The 22,989-nt window shown below is 35.7% G+C and overlaps 1 protein-coding gene across 5 annotated transcripts in view; it reads left to right on the top strand.

Moving 5' to 3' along the window:
* LOC150077498 (ethanolamine kinase 1-like) overlaps window positions 1-22,989 on the top strand; it is a 131,029-nt gene that overhangs the window by 88,733 nt on the left and 19,307 nt on the right. For 4 of the 5 annotated variants that reach the window (XM_090385609.1, XM_090385612.1, XM_090385611.1 and 1 more), the window contains exons 5-6: window positions 6,255-6,338; window positions 17,385-17,548. In XM_090385609.1, the coding sequence (XP_090241735.1) occupies window positions 6,255-6,338; window positions 17,385-17,548 (248 nt within the window). The remainder of the gene's footprint in view (window positions 1-6,254; window positions 6,339-17,384; window positions 17,549-22,989) is intronic. The other variant, XM_090385610.1, reaches the window with a different exon arrangement.

Below are 22,989 nucleotides of genomic sequence, written 5' to 3'. Positions count from 1 at the left end.
ATCCCGTGCCCCGGGTTGCCCATACCAAGGAGCCAGCAGGGAAAAAAAATAATAATAATAATAATAAAAAAAAAAAAAAAAAATATATATATATATATATATATATATATATATATATATATATATATATATATATAATAAAACAACAATAATATTCAATAGTCTGGATGGCACAACTATAAACTTCAAAAATCACAGTTCAACTGAATATTTCCTCAGCTGCTGTTTCACATGCACTGGAACCTCCAAAACCAATAACGGTACTATCCATCAATCTCCAACTGTACGCCATGGATAATAGAACCTTTAGACCACCAGACCCGACGCAATGAATCTGATCCAGCACGGCAGAATCCAGAATGGAGTATTCATGATCGCAGCACAAAAGACAACCAACCAGAGCACCAGACCCAACACCATGAATCAGGTCCAGCACCCTAGCCGCCAGCCAGATGTAGAAACAAATAGTGAAACTCCATGAAGACAATTAAGACACTAGGTTTGCCTCTGAAGAAAGCCTCTGAGAACAGTTCTTCTTGCAAAAACAGCAGCTGAAAACTCCTGAAATAAATTAAAACAGTCACGATTTGCAATAAGCAAATGCACTGTATCAAATGATAAGTCAGGAATATGCGCCATCAAAATCCGCCTTTGGTCTTCATACTCCCGACATAAAAAAAATTACATGCATCCAAGTCTCCTGCTCGCCACATGTACAGAAAGGATCTGTCTCCAACTCTCTCTCATATAATTTGGCCCTAAGTGAGCCGTGTCCTGTTAACAAATAAGAAGTGTACATAGAAGGCGTAAACCAAGATGGCATGGTTTTTGCCAATGCATAGTTCACCTGGGGAATATATTTCCTCGTCACAGCTCCAACATCACCACTTTCCCATCTGGTCTGCCATAAATCCATTAATTTGTTCCATATTCGTTGTTTTTCTTCTTTAATATTATTCTCCAAATCAATTGTGATATCCAAAAACGTTACTGATGTACCCTTTTTCAATTTGTACAAAAACCCTCTGTAGACAATAAATAAATCCAATGGCATGGTACCAGCAATTACCTGTAGGGCGTTTGTAGACGCTGTTCTAGGTACTTTCAATAAAGTTAATAACATGAGCGCTGAAGCGATAAAAGTTTCGATCGAATCCTAGTTTTAGTTACCACAGAAAACCAAACAACAGCCGCATATGCCACTATCTGGAGAAAAATAGTCTTATAATACAATGACAACACCCTCTTATTCAATCCCCACTCTTTACGAGAAATCCTAGCAACGGAGCCTGTAAAGTGTCTTACTTTTACATTTAGGTGTGAAACATGTGGGAAAAAGGAAAGTTTGTCATCTATGATTAATCCCAAATACTTAGTTTTAGCAACATAAGGAATTTGAACTCCACCTAAAAGAACTCTTGGAGGTCTGTCGTAATCAAATTGTTTCTTAAAAACCATAAAACAGGTCTTACTTGCAGAGATCTTCAATTTGTTCAAATTGGCCCACTCCATTAAATCATCTAAAACTGACTGTATTTTTCTTTCCAATATAAGTCTGGAGCGCCCAGAAACTCCAATCACAAGGTCATCAGCATAAGCTATCTTAGCAAACTCTGTACTCTCCTTAACAAGCCACTGATCTAAAACTGCATTCCAGAAGAGAGGTCCCAAAACCGAACCTTGAGGACAGCCTCTCGAGACGCTGGCACTATATGACAGATGACGTGCACGCACAGTAATAAATCTGTCCTGAAAGTATGACCTTATAGTGTTAAATATGTAACTATTACACTCTGCAAGCACTAGAGATCGAAGGGCACTTTCCCACCATACCGAATCAAATGCTCCTTCAAAGTCTATAAAGACCATAAGAACATATTTCTCAGAAGAATCCTTAATGTACTTTAAAAGAGATGTTATGGCGTCCTCTGTAGAGTGCCCCTTCTTAAATCCATGCTGATCAGCAGAACACAGATGCTTATCCTCTAACATCGCAGAAATTCTGGGAGCAAGTAACCTTTCATAAACCTTACCCAAGAGAGAAATTGGTCTGTATGCTCTCGGATCAGTCCTGGGCTTACCAGGCTTATGCAATATCTTTAGCAGTGCCATCTTCCACGGTCTTGGAAAAGTACCTTCAGTGAAACATTTATTAAACAAATTTAACATAATTTGAGGAAAGTAATCATAAAACTTAATGATTACTTGATTTTCAATTAAGTCCGAACCTGGACATTTCTTAACGTTCAATTTAGCTACTGCTGCACCCAACTCCACCAAACTGAAGAGTTCAGCTTCAGCGTCACCTGCTCCTGTAAACTCAGAGTTCATCCGGCGTATCTCCGTTTGTTCAGGTGAATCATCTTGAGGAAGATCCTGAGGAAATAGTCTTCTAACAATCGTTTCCACAGTAGAAAACCAATCCGATGTCTCATCATTATTGTTCAATACAGTGTTGTATATTTCTCCACAAAGCAACTTATTACGAGAAATTTTATACACGAGACCCCAGGGATCTCTGTTACCAACTTCATTAACCAAATTTTGCCGACAAGTTCTCTTGCTCTCAGCAATAGCCTTATGAAAGGCCTTTCTTCTCTCTTTATAGGCATTTTTAAATGATTCCACATCAACACTAGAGAGATGTCTATTTCTTTGGTATACTTTCCTAGCCTGGCATACCTGAGACCTCAGAGAAGACAAAGCAGTAGTCCACCACGGCACAGACAACTTTTTAGTCCTTTTTCTCCTCGTGGAGTGCACACAAGCCTGGAAAATATGATACTGTACGTAGTTTACATATTCATAAGCTGTCATATCATTTAAACTCTCTCCAGGTATCTCACAATTATTACTATCGAAAACTGTAGTCAAATAATTTTTAAAATTGTTCCAGTTAACACGGTCCATAGAAAATCTAGAGTATTTATAGACAGTAGAATTTACAGTTAATTAACTGAGATTATAATAAAGAAAAATGCACAAAATTAACTAGCCAAAATGTGGATTTTATCAGTATGGCCAGTTAATCAAGCTGCTCCCAGTAGATAATCATAGAATTGAACAAATTTTTCCCACAACAATAATAAGTATTACTGTGAATTAATATTACAAGAATTAATTATTTTTGTATTGTTTCCCTGTATTTTCAAGTCAGTAAAGTCCTTAAATAGGTTTTTTTTTTTTTAATTTGCATGAATGCTACATTAATATATGGCTTGGTAGAAAAAATATTTTTTTGTGCAAAATATGTTTTCAGTGTAAAATTCCAAGGAGATAATGAGAAAAGCAGTGCTCCTCCCTCTGAAAAGACTAATTTGGATGTTTTATAAGTAGTGTCTATTTGCTTATGGGTAAAAATAACCCCAGAGAAACGTACCAACTGTGTAGTACTACACTTAGGGTGGTAGAGAATGAAAAAGAGCTGGGAGTAATTATGCAGTCAGATATGAAGTTTTCTGAGCAGTTCAGACAGGCTGCCAGAACAGGTCATGGGTATATAAGAATTTTGCTAGTAGTATAATGCAATAGTCAGGCCACTCCTTGAGTACTGCATACAGGTCTGGAGACCTTATTTTAGGAAGAATATAAAGTTGTTAGAACAAGTACAAAGAAGGGCAACAAGATTGATGAGGGGAATGAAGGGGGTCCTCTTACCGAGAAAGGCTTAAGTTGTGCAAATTGCAGCATCTGGAAACTAGGTACATGCGAGGTGATCTGATTGAAGCGTATAAGGCCTTGAATAGGTTGAGCAGGCTCAGTTCTTATGGGATTCTTCCTCTTGCTCAGATTATGAACCTGAGGGGACATAAATTTAAATTGAGGAAAGACAGTTGTAGAATATATGTGTGGAAATTTGCCTTTAACCTGCGGGTGATTAATTGCTGAAACAAACTTCCATCTGTTGTGGTGGAAGTTTATAACTTACATAAATTCTAGGAGCAACTGGACAAATGTTTAGAGGGAACGGATGTGTAAAAAAATTTTTTTTTTTCTAATGTTACATAAGCTTGCTTTCTTGCGTCATAAGCCTCTACTACTACTTGATTTTTGGTACAACATAATTATAGTCTGAAGTGTATATACATATTGATTATACTGGATTTATATTTTCATTTAACTGTGTTTATTTTTGTAAGTTTTTCCAAGAAGAAAATTTATATTAACCATTTTAGAAATGTTAATACTATGTATCTTTCAGGGCTCTCGTTTTCCTAACTCAGAATGTGAAAAATTTAAATATCACGAGGGTATTAGAAAAGTTTCTGATTTACCATAGAAACAATGAAGCTCTCTTGGATATGAATCCATTTTTATATCCATTTTTTATAGTCACCTCTAATTGTTCTACCCCTAATGCCATTTTCTTTGTTTCTAGGCCATCCCTACAGTGGGATCCACTATCTTGCTTCTCTAACCACTCTTGAACTGCATGACTAATATGCTTATTTGCTCCAAAGTTTTGGCCTTTCAAATATTTTTTTAGTGTTGTCTGTTCCTTTCCACAGTGTTTGGCCTACCTTTTGAATGTGGGCAAACATTGTGAGAAAAGCTAATCTAATTGCTTAGAAGGCATAAAATTGCCCATGAAATTTAGTAACAAAGAAGAATAACATTCACTCATAATTGATTTACCCTTTTGAAGATAATCAAATGAATATAATTGATTATCTGAATCAGTGATATTCATTGGATTATTCATTCAGTGAATAACTGATAAATAATAAATATTAATCAATGAAGATAAACAATAAATATGACTTCAGTTCTGCAAATTACAGACCTTAGAAACCAGACACTTACACTGAGAGACTATCAAATTATTTAAGGATCTAAATAGATTGAGTAAACTGAATGTCAATGGCATCCTTCAGGATTCTATCAGCATTTAGTTTACCATTTGCTCAGATAACACACATAAAGGTGCATAAGTTGAAAAAAGGATAGTTGCTGGATTGATGTGAAAAACTGTTTCAGCTAGAGAATAATTGATTGTTGGTTCAGACTTCTCTCTGGTGTTTTTGTTGGTAGTAGATAGTTGGATTAAATTTATGGAAGGATTAAATAAAATAATTATTAGATGGGAATAGAATTAAGATGAAATGAGTAGGGGTTTTTTTTTTTTTTTTTTGACTGATGCTATATAGGCTTGTTTTCTTGCATCGTTTGCCACTGCTAATAATGATAATGTCATCCATTCTTCATTCCAAAAAATGGATGCACCCAACTCAATAGCTGATGGTACCTTTCAGAATTTCTTTTGTCAAGGAGATTATTCATGATATCATTACAGTGATAATGAATCTAAGTTTCCTAGGAAAATTTAATAAGAATTATCTTTGCAAAATTCACTCTCTCCTGGCTTATATTTATATCTTTTGTTACCCATTTCACTGAATTCTCCCCCATGTTGTAAATACATGTTCCCTCTTTGGTGGATGGATAGGCACCCTGAGTGTAACAGTAGACAACTCAGAAGAAATATTTTCCAATGTGAGGGATGCCAAAAGTTTATAAAGAGATTTGTATAAATCAAATTGAAACTTTAGTAGCCCAATTTGTCACAATGTTTTACAAGGCAATATAGGCACCTCCGTAGCCAGGTGGGAAGGAGCAGCAGTGCGTAGCACACACTTCTTGATTAGACCGGGGTTCAAGCCCGTCACCACCAAATACGGAGGATGCGGAAAGGTCAGGGAATGACCACTGCCATATCCTGGAGCAATATGGCCTTAGTTGCTAATGCTCCTAAAAACCAAATAACAACAAGGCAATATATTAAAATTTATAGAAAAACATTTTAAAAATAAAAAAACAAATATTTTTAAACTTTTAATGTATAAGAAATGTTTCCATGGTTGCAATTACTATTTTTTTATAAGGAAGGTAATAAATCAGTAAATGGATTTTACATTTAAGTTAATTAAATCTGTTCTTCAAATAGAATGGAAATGCCAAAAAAATTATATTTTTTTTACTTATTAGAAAAAGGTTTTATAGTCCTTGAAAAAGGATGAATTTTTTTTTGTTGCTGTTGTTAGCTTTAAACTTTTTAAAGGTGTGAAGCTTTTTTTATGCTCTTTTTATTATACTCTTTTGCAACTTTCTATCTTTAATGTTGGTACTTCAATTGCCATTGGTTTATTGATTATTAAAATCTATTTTGTTATAAATAGATATGGGTGTATTTATGATGGGTAAATTGGAACTAAAAAGCACAGTTGAATAATTTTATATGTATTTATTTTTTGCAGAATTTGTAGCATTCGTTGATTATGAGTATGCTGATTATAATTACCAAGCTTTTGATATTGGAAACCACTTTTGTGAATTTTCAGGTAAGTGAAGTTCTGAAATATTTAATTCTCTAGGAATAAAGGTTACTTGTTAAAAGTTTCTTTAAGATAATTTAAATGTATGCTAAAATTATTTAAAATTAAATTACTCAAACTTAATCTTTGTTATTTCTTGAGGACTATAGTACTTGACTATGATTACAATGGGATGTTGATTAGCTAAATGTGGTTTACATTTGGATATCTAAGCCAGTTAAGGTACTGTCAGACAGCACCATCCCCATGCCATGCATATATCAGTTTATTCATTTATTATTATTTTTTTTTTTCCAGGTAAGATATTTTAATAAATTGAATATAATATACAATTGGTGAGCAGGCTGCCGAAGTGTTTTTTTTTTTTTTTTTTTCTAGCAGTATCATACTGCTAGACAAGGGACAAAAATGCATAATAGTTTTATTTTCTGTTTTAAGACTAGTGTTATAACTAACTTTTGAAGCACTGTTGTTATACTCTAATTTTATTTGTATTGTGGCAAGTTTTACTATGTCAGAACATGGCTCACAATCATTATTGAATATTATATACATGGATGGCTGAGTTTATATTTTTTAAGTAAGGCATTCTTGTGCTGGAACTGTAGTTTTACGTGCAGACAAATGAATTATTATCACATTGCATCGAACATTTTGTTAATATGTTTGGAGTAAGGGGCGCTTCGAGGGACATATTGTTTGGAAGGGCACTCTGGTTGCGGAAGAGAACAGTCAGTGGATTTTTGGCTGCTGTAAAGGGATAAGTATTTTTAATTTTTACCGTATTCTTCATTAATTAACGTAGTACATTGTGTTTTACAGAGATATTAAATAGGTTTAGTAGCATTCATTAGCTTCTTATTTTGAATTTAACCAGCAGTTTTTGGAAGTTACAACTCCCATTGTTGGCACCAATATTGAACTAGCCACCATATTGTAGTCGATAAGAAATAGTGTAACGTATATATATCTTGAACTGAAAGTATAAAGTAAAACTAGATAGCGTAATACGAAGCACTGTATTTAGGTGTCTGTTAGCTTATTATAGTATTATCAATTAATCAAAAATATTATTAATCTTATTAAATTTCATTGTTAATTAAATTGTATTTAAACAGAAATCATGACCTAGACTAGAGCTGCGAAGATAAGATCACAGACTAGTGAGAGTGCTGCGACTCGGGAGAGAAACAAAGGGGACAATGATGATGGATGCTAGCCAAGGAGGATGCCTTTGTGTGTGCTAGGTGTCTAGAGTGCCAAGAAATTAGGTACCAACTCAGCGTTCTGATGGGCATCTATGAGAGCTTGAGGTGTAGGGTAAATGCCCTTGAAGAAATTAATGTGAGGGTCCCATCAAGCTCTCAGCTGCCCAGCTCAATTGCAGAGCTCACTCCTGGCAACACAGAGGCAATTTCCAAGGCAGAATGCACTAGTCCCAAAGGAACTAGTTATTGTTAGTGACTCTATTGTAAGGGAAACTGGGAATATACTATTCAAGAAGGATAGATGGAACAGAACCAGGGTATTTTTGCTGGGGCAAAAGTTGATGATGCTGTAGAGCAGATATCATCTTTTAAGGGCACAAAAGGTGATATTGTTGTACACATTGGAACTAACGACAAGAGTAAGAAATCTGCAATCTGCAGATTTACTCAAGTACAGGTCAATGTTGAAAAAAAGCCGTGAGTTAGGGTTGAATGTGAAAGCGTCTGCAATTCTGCCCAGGCATGATAGGTGGGAGTATATGATGAGAGTCTTGTCGATCAATTCGGCCCTGGAGCGATTGTGTAAGGCTCAAGGAGTAGAATTTTCTCAGCCTGGTCTGTGCTTGTTGACAGGAGAGACTGCTTCTACAGGGATGGGGTACACTTAAATAGAAAGGGTGCAAGAATATTTGTCGATGCTATCGAGGCAGTGTTAGGTGGGTCGGAAAACTGAAGATAATCGACTGATAGTTCATGGTTCCAAACACAAATTATGGCTTTGTGATGTTCATGACGGTTCTTTGGTTTCTTTCTGACAACTGCAGATTCCACACGATGCCAACGGTTCTCTATAGAATTCAGGTCTGGGCTGTTTCCTGGACAGCTAGCAGTTGTAATGGACCATTCTTCCAACCATTTTTTCACCTGTAACAAATGTAAACACCATCGAAACTCTAATGCAGAAATGAAGCTAAAGTAACTACAGAAGTGCCTACACTTTTCACTGGATGAAAGGAGCGGAGTCGTCCTGAAAGATGCAGTTACTTGGCAAGTTGAAATGGTCTCTAATGGTTGGCTGCAATTTGCCTTCCAATATAGCGAGGTATCCACTGGTATTTACAGAACCTTTTATAAACTGCAGGTGACTTACTCCACGATACGAAATGCATCCCCATATCATTTGGCTGATAGGGAACTTCACTGTAGACAACATACAGTCTGGATGGTATTCTTCACCACATCTACGACGAATCGTTTGTCTCCCATCAGAGCCATGCAGATTGAATTTCTTCTCATCCGAGAAAATAACTGACTTCCACTGCTCGGGGGTCCATTTGACTTGCTCCTTACACCAAATTAAGTGGGCCTTTTTTGTTTCTTTGTGTGAGGAGGGGCTTCTTCTTAGGACGACAGGCTACAAGTCCATTTTTGAAGAGGTGTCTTCTGGCTGTTACTGTACTTTCTACCACTCCTGTATGTTCTTCCCATTCTCTTTTCAGCTCAGGCCAGGTGGGCAAGAGCAGCAATGCATAGCACATGCCTCTTGATTAGACCGGGGTTCGAGCCCGTGACCATCAAATACGGAGGATGCTGAAAGGTCAGGGAATGACCACCGCATATCCCCGGAGCAATATGGCCTTAGTTGCTAATACTCCTAAAAACCAAAACAACAACAACAACTTTTCAGCTCAGATGAAGAAGCTTTATGGTTTTTAAGGCATAAGTGCTTCAAAACCTGGTCCTGTTTTGGCGTAGAGACTCGTTTGCGTCCGATTCCTTTTTTTTCCTATCAGCAGAACCAGTATTCTTGAGTTTGGAAAGAAATCTGCTCACTGTCAACTGATTACAAGACACCCTATAAGCAATATGACGGGAAGAACATCCTTTCTCACATAAAGCAACAATAGCACTCTTTCTTCATGGCGTCAACTGCATGTAACTTGCCATCCTGACATGAGCAAGGAATGACTGTAGTCATTGCAGAGCATACTTATATAGCTGAAAGTAACAGTTGATGCAATATTACATCATCATCTACGCGTGTCAATCTTATCTGATGCAATCTGTAAGAAATATTGCCATAAACTTATTTGGACGACAATTACAATTTTAGGAGGTGATGCACTTTCTTTGAACACCAGTGTATATACTTATAGTAAACTATATTAACAATAACAATTGCATTACCTATATGTCATTACGTAAAATCAATTTTCCTTGCTTTTTTTTGTTGCAAACTCATTAATAATGTCAGATATATCTAATTTGGAAACAATTGTGTTTTCAATACCAATAATACTTAATTTCGAAAGCCTGTCTTGTTTCATAGTTGATCGTAAATGATTTTTAATAATCTTAAGTATTGAAAAACATCTCTCTCCTGATGTAACTGACATCGTTAAGAATATTCTTAAAGCTATAGTAAGGTTTGGCAATAAACTGACCATGTAATTCGAAAAAATGTATTCTAAATTTGCCAAGGAATTCATTTTAGATTTAATATAAGTTAAAAGAATATCTATTTCATCGCACAATTCCAAAGCATTTGTCAGATTCCTGTTGTGCACTGTCTGATAATTTAATTTGTAAATCCATACAATATTTAAATTTTGTATCTCTTTCAGGCGATTTTAATGAAAAAATGTTATCTGAAAATTGAAAACTATCATTATGCATATGAATAAATTTGAATGTTTCCTTAATTCTGGAAATTGCTGTATCCAAAATAGTAAAATAAAAATTGACTTTATAAAGATATTCCGGCGTTAAAATACTTTCATCTTCCACATTTTCATACAAAGCAATCTCTTTTTCTTACGTGCGCCTCCGTAGCCAGGTGGGAAGGAGCGGCAGTGTGTAGCACACGCTTCTTGATTAGACCGGGGTTTGAGCCCGTCACCACCAAATACGGAGAATGCGGAAAGGTCAGGGAATGACCACCGCACATCCCCGGAGCAATATGGCCTTAGTTGCTAATGCTCCTAAAAACCAAATAACAATAACAACTTTTTCTTACGCGGTGGAATTATTTCAACATCTGGAAAAGATGTCTCACAATCTGTTTCTTCAGCAATTTTCTTAGCTTCCTCTAACATGTTTTTGAAGCTATCATCAATTCTGCACTCTTTGAAATAGTCATTTACTTGTTTTAACACTTCTATTATTGTCGGTATGACTTGATCAGACTTTTGCATTAAATTACTGACAATATTAATTTTTGACAAAATGTTGCACCAAACTACAACAGAACATATAAATTTGTACAACTTGATTTTTGTTAGTTAATATTTGGCAGAATTTAGAGAATTACTATCCTGAGATTAATCATTATACAAAGTAAATAATGTATCATATGTTGCATCCAAATTGTACTTGAGTGCATTTATTGCATTACCCCTGCTTCCCCACCTGGTTTCCCACATCGATTTAACAGTTAATGTGGGGTACTCTTCCATTAAAATTTTCAACCAATATGTAGATGCCGAAAAGAATACGTATATTTCCTGAACAATGACAATAAAATTTTCAATTTCTAGAGAAACTTTTGCGGCATCATTTATTACTAAATTTAAACTATGCACTGTGCATGGCACATAAAATGCTCTCGGGTTGATATTTAAATTTGTTTCCGAAGACCACTATTTTTATCTTTTATGTTAGCCCCATTGTCATAGGATTGGCCACATGTATCATTAACAATGTTTTCTTGCTTTAAAAAATTAAGTAGAAAATTAGTAAGACCCTCACCTGTTGTATATCTGAAATTCAACAAAAGCCTAATAAATGTTCTTCTACTTCAATTTTTTTTGCTTCATTATTTAAGTTAACAAATCTTACAATTATCATTATTTGTTCTTCGTGATTAGCATCTGGCGTACAATTTAATATAATTGAATAATATTCACTTTGTTTTAACATATCTAAAATAATATTTTTCACTTTCTGACCAATTACAGATATTTTTCGTTCTGAATTTTATCCCCTAGATAATGAGGCATTTTTTTTAACTATCATTTTGAATGCATGTTAAATGTTCTGCCGTAATGCTATCAAACTGTGCAAATGTTTCTATTAATTTTAGAAAACTTCCGTTTCTTTCCTCATACAATTTATTATTATGGCCTACATAGTCTAAATACATAGTCTAAATTTGTTCGCAGCTTGAGGCTCTAGCCCTAAATGCGCCTTATTATGGCCTCTTAAAGCTAAATTTTGCCCTGCCAAAAACTGAATTGCGTAAATAATTCTTCCTATTACTGCTTTCCATCTCTGTTTTTAAAATTTTATCAAATTCTCACTGAATGCATCAATGGTGTTTTCATGTTTAATAGATTTTTTGAGATTAAAACTGTCAATGTGTGCTTTACTTTTTTCATGTCTATCTAAAGCTCTCAATACATGTTCCCAATCAAAAATACCAATATCATCGTTAAACCCATAGTTTTATTATGAAATAGTTTGCAACAGAGGCAGAATACAGAATTTTTTGACTTTGAATATAATAACCAGCTTCTAAGAATTTTTTCCCCATTACTTAATTGTTTATAATAATATTCTGTAGAAAATGACCTATTCTTATCATCTAAATGAAAGTTATAATTTTGAACTTGTTCTAGATCGAGGTCTACTAAAAACATTCTAATACTGTTCGTTAACAATTTTTGCCATAACCCTGGATCATGCATATCATTTTCGAAATATTTACTTGTCAAATTGGGAGTATCACTGGTAGAGGTCCCTGTCGTGTATTCAACTTTTAATGAAATTTCTTCAATAGGCGGGTGATTTTCCAAAAAGCAATCTCCGTGAAGTTCATCCCAGATTTTGAGTGACGTTTTGTTCCTTGCTGATAGAAGTATCTGTAGAAAAGGCATGCAGCAGAAACAGTACGTGTATGAGACAGTGAGTGAAGAGACTAAGTTAGAGAGGAGTTATTAATTAACCTAACTGCCTTCTTCTGAATAAAATCTAGAAGCCCGAGAGAGGTTTTGGGGGCACCACCCTAGTTGTGGGAACAATATTCCATGGTAGGACGGATTTGCGATTTGTACAGAGTGAACAGCTGTTTGGAAGAAAAGTAACGCTGAGAACGAAAGAGAAAAAGAATTTTTTAGATGCAGAGGAAGCAATATTTGTAATGTGTTTGTGCCAAGAGAGAGAGAAGTCAGGGTAATCCCCAAAAGAGATATTTCATTTTGCCTAGAAATCGGAGTGTCACCAAAGATAAGCATAGGAGCAAAAGAACCCTTTTTGTGAGTTATAAGACAGGACTGAGTTTCAGAAGAATTGAAATCAACTAAGTTGTCATTGCCCCAGTGGAGAATTACCTGGAGATCGGCATTTAAGGAATTGGAAGCAGATATTTGAGATGTTGTTTTTTTGTTGTTTTGGTTTTTAGGAGCATTAGCAACTAAGGCCATATTGCTCTGGAATATGCGGTGGTCATTCCCTGACCTTTCCGCATCCTCCATATTTGGTGGTGACGGGCTCGAACCCCGGTCTAATCAAGAAGTGTGTGGTACGCACTGCTGCTCCTTCCCACCTGGCTACGGAGACGCCTAGATATTTGAGAAGTTGAAGCTGATTGAGCAGGGCAAGGTTTCTAAAACTGGGAAGTGGAATGCAATGTGCTAACATCAGCAAAACTATGGATAGGATTTGCGGTCAATGGAAGAAGGTCATTAATATACAAGAGGAAAAGAGTGGGGGAAAGAACTGAACCTTGGGGGACACTAGCATTAGTGGAGAAGTTAGAAGCAGAGAGCCATCTACCATCACCTTCAATGAGTAATCAGAGAGAAAACTGGATAACCAATTACAAAAAGCAGTTGGCAAACCATAAGGTGGAAGCTTGTTTAGAAGACCTTATTGCCAAACACGATCAAAAGCCTTTGAGATGTCAAGAGCAACTGCTTGTGTTTCACTAAACTTTTCCATTGAATTTGTCCATAAATGAGTAACATAAGCCAGAATATCAGCAGAGGATCGACACTGATGGAATCCATATTGGCGATCATTGATCAGACGGAAAGTTTGTAGGTAGTTTAAGAGTTGGCAGTTAATTGATGTCTCCATTACTTTAGAAAGAGTAGAAGTAATTGCAATAGGACGATAATCGGATGGGAGGGATTTCTCACCCTTTTATGAACTGGCTGGATATGAGCAAGTTTCCAAGCAGTAGGAAAAACACCTTTGAAATAAGAAAGTGAAAAAAGGCGGCAAAGAACAGGAGTAAGTTCAGGAGCACAGGTTTTGAGAACAAGTGGAGAAATACCATCAGAAGCTGGAGCTTTTTGAGCATCAAGATTCATCAAAATCCTTCTGACATCCTTTTGATGGAAGACCACAGGAGGCATTGAATGGAGCGTGTTGGGAATGGTGGGAGGTGTTTTACCAAGATCATTAATACATGAGTTGGAAGAAAAATGGGATGCTAACAGGTCAGCTTTATCCTTGGCTGAAGTGACAATAAAACGATCTAGTTTTGACAGAGGTGGGAGCAGAGATGGGCAAAACCTGCAGCCAATAGTTTTGGCAAGAGACCAGAATGCTCGGCTACCATAGGGCAAGAAGCAAGTTTTCTACTCTTAGTCTGTTCAAAATCTAGTTTGGACTGATTAATAACTGCTTTACAATTGTTGCGAACTTTGGTGTAGGCAGAAAATGAAACTGAAGAATTGGAAACAAGCCAATTACGATATGCAACGTTCTTCTCTTGAACAGCCTTAGCACATTTATTGGAAAACCAAGGTTTAAAGGACAAGATTTTAAAGTGGAGTGTGCAATAAAGGATTCCATTCCTACAAGAATAATTTCACTGACACAATCTGAGCAAATGTTGACATCAGAAATTTTGAAACAGTAATCCGACCAAGGAAAAGAAGAAAAAAAATCTCGCAGGTCATCCCATTTTGCATTCTTGTAATGCCAAACAATAAGAGGTTGGGAATAGCCATGAGATAAAGTCTCCATTGGAGAAGAGACAATCACCAAGTTGTGATCTGTGGTGCCTAAATGACCGCTCACTTCGACCGTGTACATAGAAGGGTTGTTTATGAGAAAAAGATCAATAGTGTTGGCTGTATGTAGGATTGTCCAGTATCCTTGTAAGTAAATGAACAATCTGTGCAAGGACATTAGTAATTGCAAAAGCCTCAGCATCTCGACCAGCTGGGTTAGTGTGACTAGAAATCGGAAGCCAGCTGGAGTTGTGAACGTCAAACTCACCAAGGAAAATTACCTCACTGTTAGGAAAGTTGGACTGGAGAAAGTCAAGTTGCAAAGAGAGGAAGTCAAAGAGCTCCAAGTGATTAGTGGAGTTGGGAGAATGGTAGAGACAACAGATGAATTTGACAGAATGAGGTAGAGAGATTTTAAGCCAGAGAAGATCGAAAAGAGGAGATTCCAAATGACCAAGTCTCTGGCAGGAAATATCGGAACAGTACCACCTTTGATGCGAAAGGAATCATACAATGAATAATTTGGGCAACTGAGATGAGCATTAGTTGAATCAACCGATAACTAAAATTCTGTCAGAAAAAGTACGTGGGGTTTGGCAGACTGCTAGTGGAGATGGTCGTCGTTGAGATTAGAATTGAGATCACGTTTGTTTGTGAAATGAACCAGAAAGTGTTTGGGAGGTTGAGATCTTTTTTCAGATAAGCTTACTCTATTAGTTTGACAATTCATGGTATATTCAATAGTAAGAAAAAGTGAGTGGGACATGCTTTATGAAGTAATGAAATTTTTGGATATGGCGTACACATGGTAAGAATATACCCAGATCCTTGACATAACGTGGCCTCGACAATGCCTCCCACATACGCACTACTCAAACTCCCTCCAGTCACTGTCTGGCAGAGTAGAGGCAGCAAGATTATACACTAGCTGATCTGGAAGCCTCCTAAAGAGTTACCAATAGGTTTGGTCTGGTGTACTAACTAGTGGCTAGCCTGCAAACACCTTTTAAGCTCTACCCTTGAAATGTAAGGAAGATTGGATCTCGCCATGCTGTTCATCATAATCTCAAAAGTTAGTCATACTGCATGATGAAAGAGGTGGGGAAGTGTTGACCGGAACTTAGCTCTGGAGACTAAACCTGGGTTCCACCCCTTCAAGCCTCCAATAAGCAAAGAAGTGGTATTGCACCGGTTGATGAGTGTCATCTACCACCTAGTATTGCCTGGTAACACAGAGGGGTGGCATTCCTCCATGTGTGGGCACCACACCTCGACCCCTGCTTACGTTGGTTCACACCTGGGTGGTCCCCCACAGTGTGTTTGTGCATCGAGGTTATACCCAGGATTACTAACAGTCCCACCATCATGAAGGTGAATTAGTAAGGCTAAGGTTGCTTGACAAAAATATCCAGTTTTTCTTCTGGCAAATTGGAAGAAAAAGTTCTAAAAGCAGGATGGTTCCCCTCCAAGTTGATCAAAAATCTAATGCTGAATATTTGCAAGAAGAAGCAGTGAATGTGTTAAACTGCAGCAAAAAACATGAACACATTCTGGTTAACTTGCACTGATTCAGAGTGGCTGCAGATAAAGAGTTTATTCTTATGTTACTGTTTAGAAGAGCCACTAAACATGTTTCACAAGTTGCAGTATGATAGAGTGCTGCAATTTCATGGCACAAAGTCCCCAAACATTTTTTCATTGCATCTTGTAATGTCCTTAATTCAAAATATCGATTTCAATACTCGTTCTGCTTGCAAGTGGCTACATTTGTTGTCCTTCACATCCTGTAGAAAAGGGTTGGAGTTAATTCCTGTTTAGATGGAAGGAATTTTTATTAGATTTTTTTTACATCATGACTATGTTAATTGGTCTTAAGTTAAGATTGCATGTTTTTTCCCCTCTCAGAAACTTGGAGTTTTTCATCCAGCAAACCATGCAAACTGACCATCAAATACACACAATTAACATTATACCAATGCCTGATAGTCTTAGTTTGTCTCAGTACTAATTCTAAACAACTAGTCAACTAGCCAGATTTGCAAAAACAATTTCAGATAAATATAGTATTTATAATTTTTTTTTTCTCAGTAGATGTTAAGTGAAAACAGTATCGCCACTTTTTTTATTCTATTTTATTTTTCATAAGGGGACCACTGCTTTTGCTTAACATCTGTTAAGTGAAAACAGTGGTGACAACTTATCAAAATGATTGCATCTTTGAAGGAGGGGGACTGATAGACTTTATAGTCTAGAAATATTGAAATATTGTGCCAATCACCTATTCCTTGTATGGCATGGGATTATCACTATGCATTTGGCTCCGTCTAGAGATGATTCTGTAGAAATTTGTCATCTTTGTTTTCCCACAAAATTAACAGCCAAATAATACTTTCTCAAGTGTGGTCTTTACCACACTTGAGAAAGTATTATTTGGCTGTTAATTTTGTAAAACTAAGTAAAAATTAATAAGTAAAATAAGTAAATATTAAACCTTAATTTCTTACAAATAATAAAAAAAAAAAAAAAAAAGACTGAAAACTTGTATTTATATTCCTTTCCTTACTATGCCTCAGAAAATATTACTCATTAATTTTTATAGGAAAAGAAGGACATTGAATGAATAAACTGTATCAATGGTGTTGAATGCACAATCTGATCCTACCCTTTTCCTTAACTGAAGGAAAAGGTAACAGATACAGCACCTTTACTAAAGTGTATATAAGAAAGCTAGATCTGCATTCCTGTTCTAATATTTCCTTTTTTGAAACTGTGAAAAGCAGTTAGTTGTATTTAGAATAAATTATGTTTAATCAATGAAAAAATTTTCTTTATTTACTTTAAATATATTCGCTAAATTTTTGATAATGATATATGTGTATATATAGGTGTTGACACATTTCTTCCTGAGCTGTTTCCAGAACGTGAGTTTCAGCTCTATTGGCTGCACAACTATCTACAAGCATGGTATTCTGTGAATGGGCAAAACAATGATGAGGTTACTTCTAGTGCTGTTGAATTGCTTTATGTTCAAGTAAACAAGTTTTCCTTGGTTCGTGAATTTTTATTTAATTTTTTCCCTTTTCTTGTTTTGGTATGAATTAGAAACATTACCTTTTAATATAATATTCATCAGACAGGATAGAAACTTCCTTACTAGACCAGAATCATGTATGAAGTGTGATCAGAAAGTTATTCCATGCTATTACTTAAATCAATTCACTTAAACTTTTGTTATTGTTTGATTTATTTCCTGAATATGAAAGCTAAAGTTATTTTTGTTACAAACTGGAGCTTTGAACTGTTTTGTGTCAGTTAATAATCTTTGTTTCTTCAGTATAAGCCTAATTTCTGTAGATAAGCTTGCATACTAGCAGCAGTTCAGAGCTGAAACTGACCCAGTTGTACACTAATATGACATTTAGTTATTTAGAAAAATTGTACTCGTCCATTAACCTTACATTTATTCTTTGTTAAGCTTAAGTTCATTGAATTATCTGCTATTGATATTAGATTTGATTTTATTTTCTCTTGAAAGCATGCTTTCTAGTGTAACTGACCAAAATCATCATCATCACCACCACCGCCACTGTTTTTAGCCTGTAATGGATGCACATAATATCCAGCATGGGAACTAAAAGAAGTAGGTGATATATTTTTTAACACTTGTAGAGAGACCAGTGAGGTCTTAAAGGGCTTCACGAAAAGCCTTGGAAAAAAATGATTTTGTTAAGAAAGTTAGTTAACAAGAGAAGAGAATAGACCAAAAGTTATTCATGAACATATGTGGTGATGCTGCCTCATTTGAATATCAGATTTGAATACTGCATCCTCTCAGACAATCATAGAGAGGTGGTCAGTTCTTGCATATCAGGATCTTTGTCATTGTGCTGCTGATGATTGGAGAAAACAGTCAGAAAAGTTGGCTTTGAAGGACTTGGTGCTTGCACCATGTTAACACCTAAATGCTTACCATTTTCCATTCAAGAATTTCTTGTAATGCACTCCATCACTATGGTCCCTCATCTTGCATACTTTCCTCAGTCACTGCACAGATTTGCAGTGACTGAGGAAATCATTCAGAACGTGGCACAGGAACTATTATCATTTCCAAAGGATACTTAGAGGAATACTTCCATAAGTTGCAGGATTGTTGGATTCTGTTTATAGTATTCTTGTTTATACACCAGCACGACCACCAGGTCAGTGGAGTTTACAATAAATCAATCAACACAAACGTTAATCGTATTTAGCAGCCATGGGCTTGAACCCCAATCCACTCAAAGAGGTGTACTACTCATAATAATTACACAATACACCAACCGATGTTATAAATAGTGTTAAGTTTATTAAAATAATGTTGTAAATAAAATAAAATAAAATTCCAACAAAAACTGATAAAAACTGACTGTACAATATATGAATTTAAACTGCAAAGAATTATTTACAATAAAACAATGTAGCTGAAACACAGGATGGTAAAAGCACTAAAATAACAGTAGCTTTCAGAGGCATCCACCTCCTTTTTCAACAGCAGGCAGATGCCTCTGAAAGCTACTGTTATTTTAGTGCTTTTACCATCCTGTGTTTCAGCTACATTGTTTTATTGTAAATAATTAACAGTTTAAATTCATATTATATTGTATAGTCAGTTTTTGTTGGAATTTTATTTTATTTTATTTACAACATTTATTTTAATAAACTTAACACTGTTTATAACATCAGTTGGTATATTGTGTAATTATTAGGAATATTCCCAACCCCAGAGGCCTATTTGAAGGCGTGCTACTGCACTCGCACTCCTAACCACTCAGCTATGTGTCTAGGAGACTACTTGGAAGGAGATCTATGTGAATAGCTAGTAAGCTTTGTCATTTTCCAAATGAAGTGTATGTATGTGTGAGTAAGGAGTGGAGGCAATTTTAAATATTGCTAAGTAAACCTTTGTATTTCCTAAAAATTAATATTTGCTATCTATTTGTTTAAAATTAGTATTTAGGTTATTTGCATTTCTCTGATATTGTAGGTGTAATTGCTCCTAATTTTTTAACAAAAAGAAAGTTAGTGGAGGGGGGAGAGAATTCAGCTGCCATTGTTCATTGAATCAATATAAGAACTATATAAATGCTATCTAGTATTCCGTGAAATTCTTTGGGACAATAATTAATGTTAGAAGTGTTTTTTTATTAAGTCTATAAACCATATTATAACACAACTGTATCACAGTACCTAATGTAGTACGTACTGCCATCACATAACCTGGGAATAGTGTAGCATTATTGTATTTTTATGTTATCTTTAATTTAATTTATAAGAAAAATAATTCCTCAGACTAAAGTAACAAAGCAAAAATCACAAAGTAGTGGCAATGCTTTGGCTTGGGGAAGAAATTTTGATGATAAGTCTCTTACAAATCAGAACTTTATACAGTGTGTTACTTGCTGCTTATTTGTTGATCATCTGTAGTATGAACCAGAGCTATAATGCTCAGTACATTCTATGTTGATATCAGTATTTGTAAAAGAACAAGAGAAGTTTACCTCAATATGATACGTAGAACACTTCCGTATGATACTCTCCAGAAATTAAAATGAAAACAATTTTAAAAAATTGAAAATCTTACATTACAGTAAGAAATAATTAACAATAATTAAAAATCAAATGAACACAATTAAAAATCAATTTTGACGCAATTAAAAATTTAGTAAAAAATTAATTAGTGAAAAAAATGCAAAACGATTTCCTTCCAGAAGCTGACAATGCTTTTCAACCGTATGTTATGATCACAGTAATGAAAATTACCGAATGGGGATGAGCATGGAACTTAAATAGGGATTATTTGTCTTCGAGCATGCACGTAAAGGACCACGAGTCGTAGATTAGATATGGCCGGCGAACATTAACAGAATTTTCATTAATTTAATTTCGACGGTTTCTGCAATTAATAGTCTCATATAATTATGTTGGACACTAAGTATTTTGGCCTCGTTAAACAAAAAAGTATGTTTTTCATTAATGGCATGAAAGGCTAATTCTGACGCTGCTGAACGAGAAGCACAAACTGAGGCCGCATGTTGATTAACATGAAAATTCAGAGGAAACTGCAAAGAACCTTGATAAGACGAATTGCAATCGCTGCAAGAAATGTATACTAGGTCATTTATTTGTGTTGTGAATGAGGAAAGGACTGAGTGATTGTTCATTATAGTGTATAATTTCCATATTGGCCTGGCTATAATTTTAAATTCGGTATCTTTAAAGAATCTGTTAAGTTGCTTGTGCCACTGTTCAACATATGGGACTGAAATAAAATATTTTTTGATGTTACTGTTGTTGGTTGGTGTATTTTTTTGTATTCTATCCTTAGCTTGTACCCTAATTCTGTCTATTGTAGCAAGCGGGTAACCCCTGTTTAAGAATCTGCTGATTAATATTTGTATTTCTGAGCCCAAAGCAGATTCTGTTGTTGAATATTTAAAAGTATTGAGAAATTGATTAAAGATAATCGACCTTTTGTAGGTGAACGGGTGATAGCTGTTATAATGGAGAAGCATACCGGCGTATGCTTCTACATTTTCGTTTTAATTTCTGGAGAGTATCATATGGAAGTGTTCTACGTTATCATATTAGGGTAAACTTCTCTTATTCTTTTGCAAATGTTGATCATCTATAGAAGGACATAGGGCCCAAGGGAGTGTCGTTTGTGTTTTTTATGCAAAGTGTGTGAGGGGAGATTAAGTGCAAACTCAGCATTCTGATGGGTCTCTATGTAGACTTGAAGAACAGGGCTGATGCTGTCAAAGGAATTAAAATGAGGGACATTATCAAGCACTCAGTTGCCCAGCTCAATCCTACAATATCCCCATGGCAGAGTACTGGTTCCATAGAAAGTTGTTATTATCAGTGACTCTGTTATCAGGAAATATATTGTGTCAAAAGGATAGGTGGAATAAGACCAGGGTATGTCTTCCAGAGCAAAAGTTAATATATTTTTGTTAATATATCATTCACAGAGTCTTCTGCAAAGTGACCCACTAGATCGTCATTACTTTTTGATCCAACCCGACCATTTAATTCTTCTGTCAAAACTATTTGTTGGTTCTTCTTAACAAAATCCATTTGTTCATAAAGCATATGGTAGAACTTATCCTTTTCAGCATCAGGCAAATTGTCTACAGGTGCATATACACCCAACATAACCATTTTCTGGCCATGTATGTCGAAAATAACTTTAATGCATATTTCATTAATTTGATCATAGCCCTTAACAAATCCTTCTTATCCATTAGAACACCAACACCAGCTTTAGCTCTTTCTGATCTTTCAACCCCACTCCAGTAATGAGCATATTCTCCAATCTGTTCATTCCCCTTTCCCTTGTTTTGGTCATGACAAGAATAAGGGCTCAGGTGATATTGTTGTAGTTGTTGGTACAAATGATATTAAGAATAGTATATCTGAGGATTTACTTGACGCATATAGGACAATGATGAAAAAAAAGTTGTGAATTAGGATTAAATTTTATTTAAAGTGCCTTCAATTCTGCTCAGACTTGATAAGAGTGCCTTGTCAATCAATTTGGCCCCAGAGAGACAGTGAAAATATTATGGACTTTAGAATTTTTATTTGCATAGTCTGTGCTTGTTAACAGGAGAGAGACTGCTTTTACAGTAATGGTATGTACTTTTGCAGCAGTTTGCTGATGCTGTCAAATCAGTGGGTCAGAAAACTGCTAGCTTGGGCAATACACAGACTAATAGATTAATATCAGCCACAATCAGACATGAAAGTGATTTTGGCCCTATGTCTATTTGGAGATGCAGCAGCTTGGAAAGCAAGGTGTTGGTAATGAAAAGGCCTGCTGAAAGTCCTCTTAGGAGAAGAAAATATATGGGCTGTGTTGGGATTACCAAGAATAAAATTACACTGATTTTACACATGCAGGTACACTAATCTTACCATTACTAATGGTAAGAGTATAGTAAACAGATTTGAAGACATGGTGCTACTCAGACACAAGGGGTGCAGAATATGGATATGATGAGTATAATACGGACAGGACAGAAGTGGGGAGGAGTTATTCTCTTGTTCAAGAAGCACATAGAATCTAAAGCAGCACCTAGTTGATGTGGGTGGCCGTGCAATGCTCAGTTGGTTTGGTGTAACATAAGCACTGGGAAAACAAAGATGAGATTGGCAATGTGTTATAGGCCAAATTATTACAATAAGTATAATAATGAACAAGAAATACCTTTCATTCTTCATCACTTTGAGTATTATCAAGAGAAAGATTAGTCACTGCGACATGAATTTCTTTCAGCAGTGTAAACAGGCTGTACGGGGTAGTGGTTAGGCTGCACCTTGAGTACTGCATGCAGGTCTGGAAGCCTCATTTTAAGAAGGATGTGCATCTTTTGGAACAAATCTGTTGTAGAGAAGAGCAACCAGATTAGCCTGGTTACCATGAAATAGTACCATGAAACTCTTTTCATG

This window comes from Mastigoproctus giganteus, chromosome 12 (assembly GCF_048544385.1).
Source record: "Mastigoproctus giganteus isolate SK-2022 chromosome 12, ASM4854438v1, whole genome shotgun sequence".
Taxonomy (NCBI): Eukaryota; Metazoa; Arthropoda; class Arachnida; order Uropygi; family Thelyphonidae; genus Mastigoproctus; species Mastigoproctus giganteus.
The sequence above is the reverse complement of the archived record's forward strand: the minus strand, read 5'-3'. Positions and strand labels throughout refer to the sequence as shown.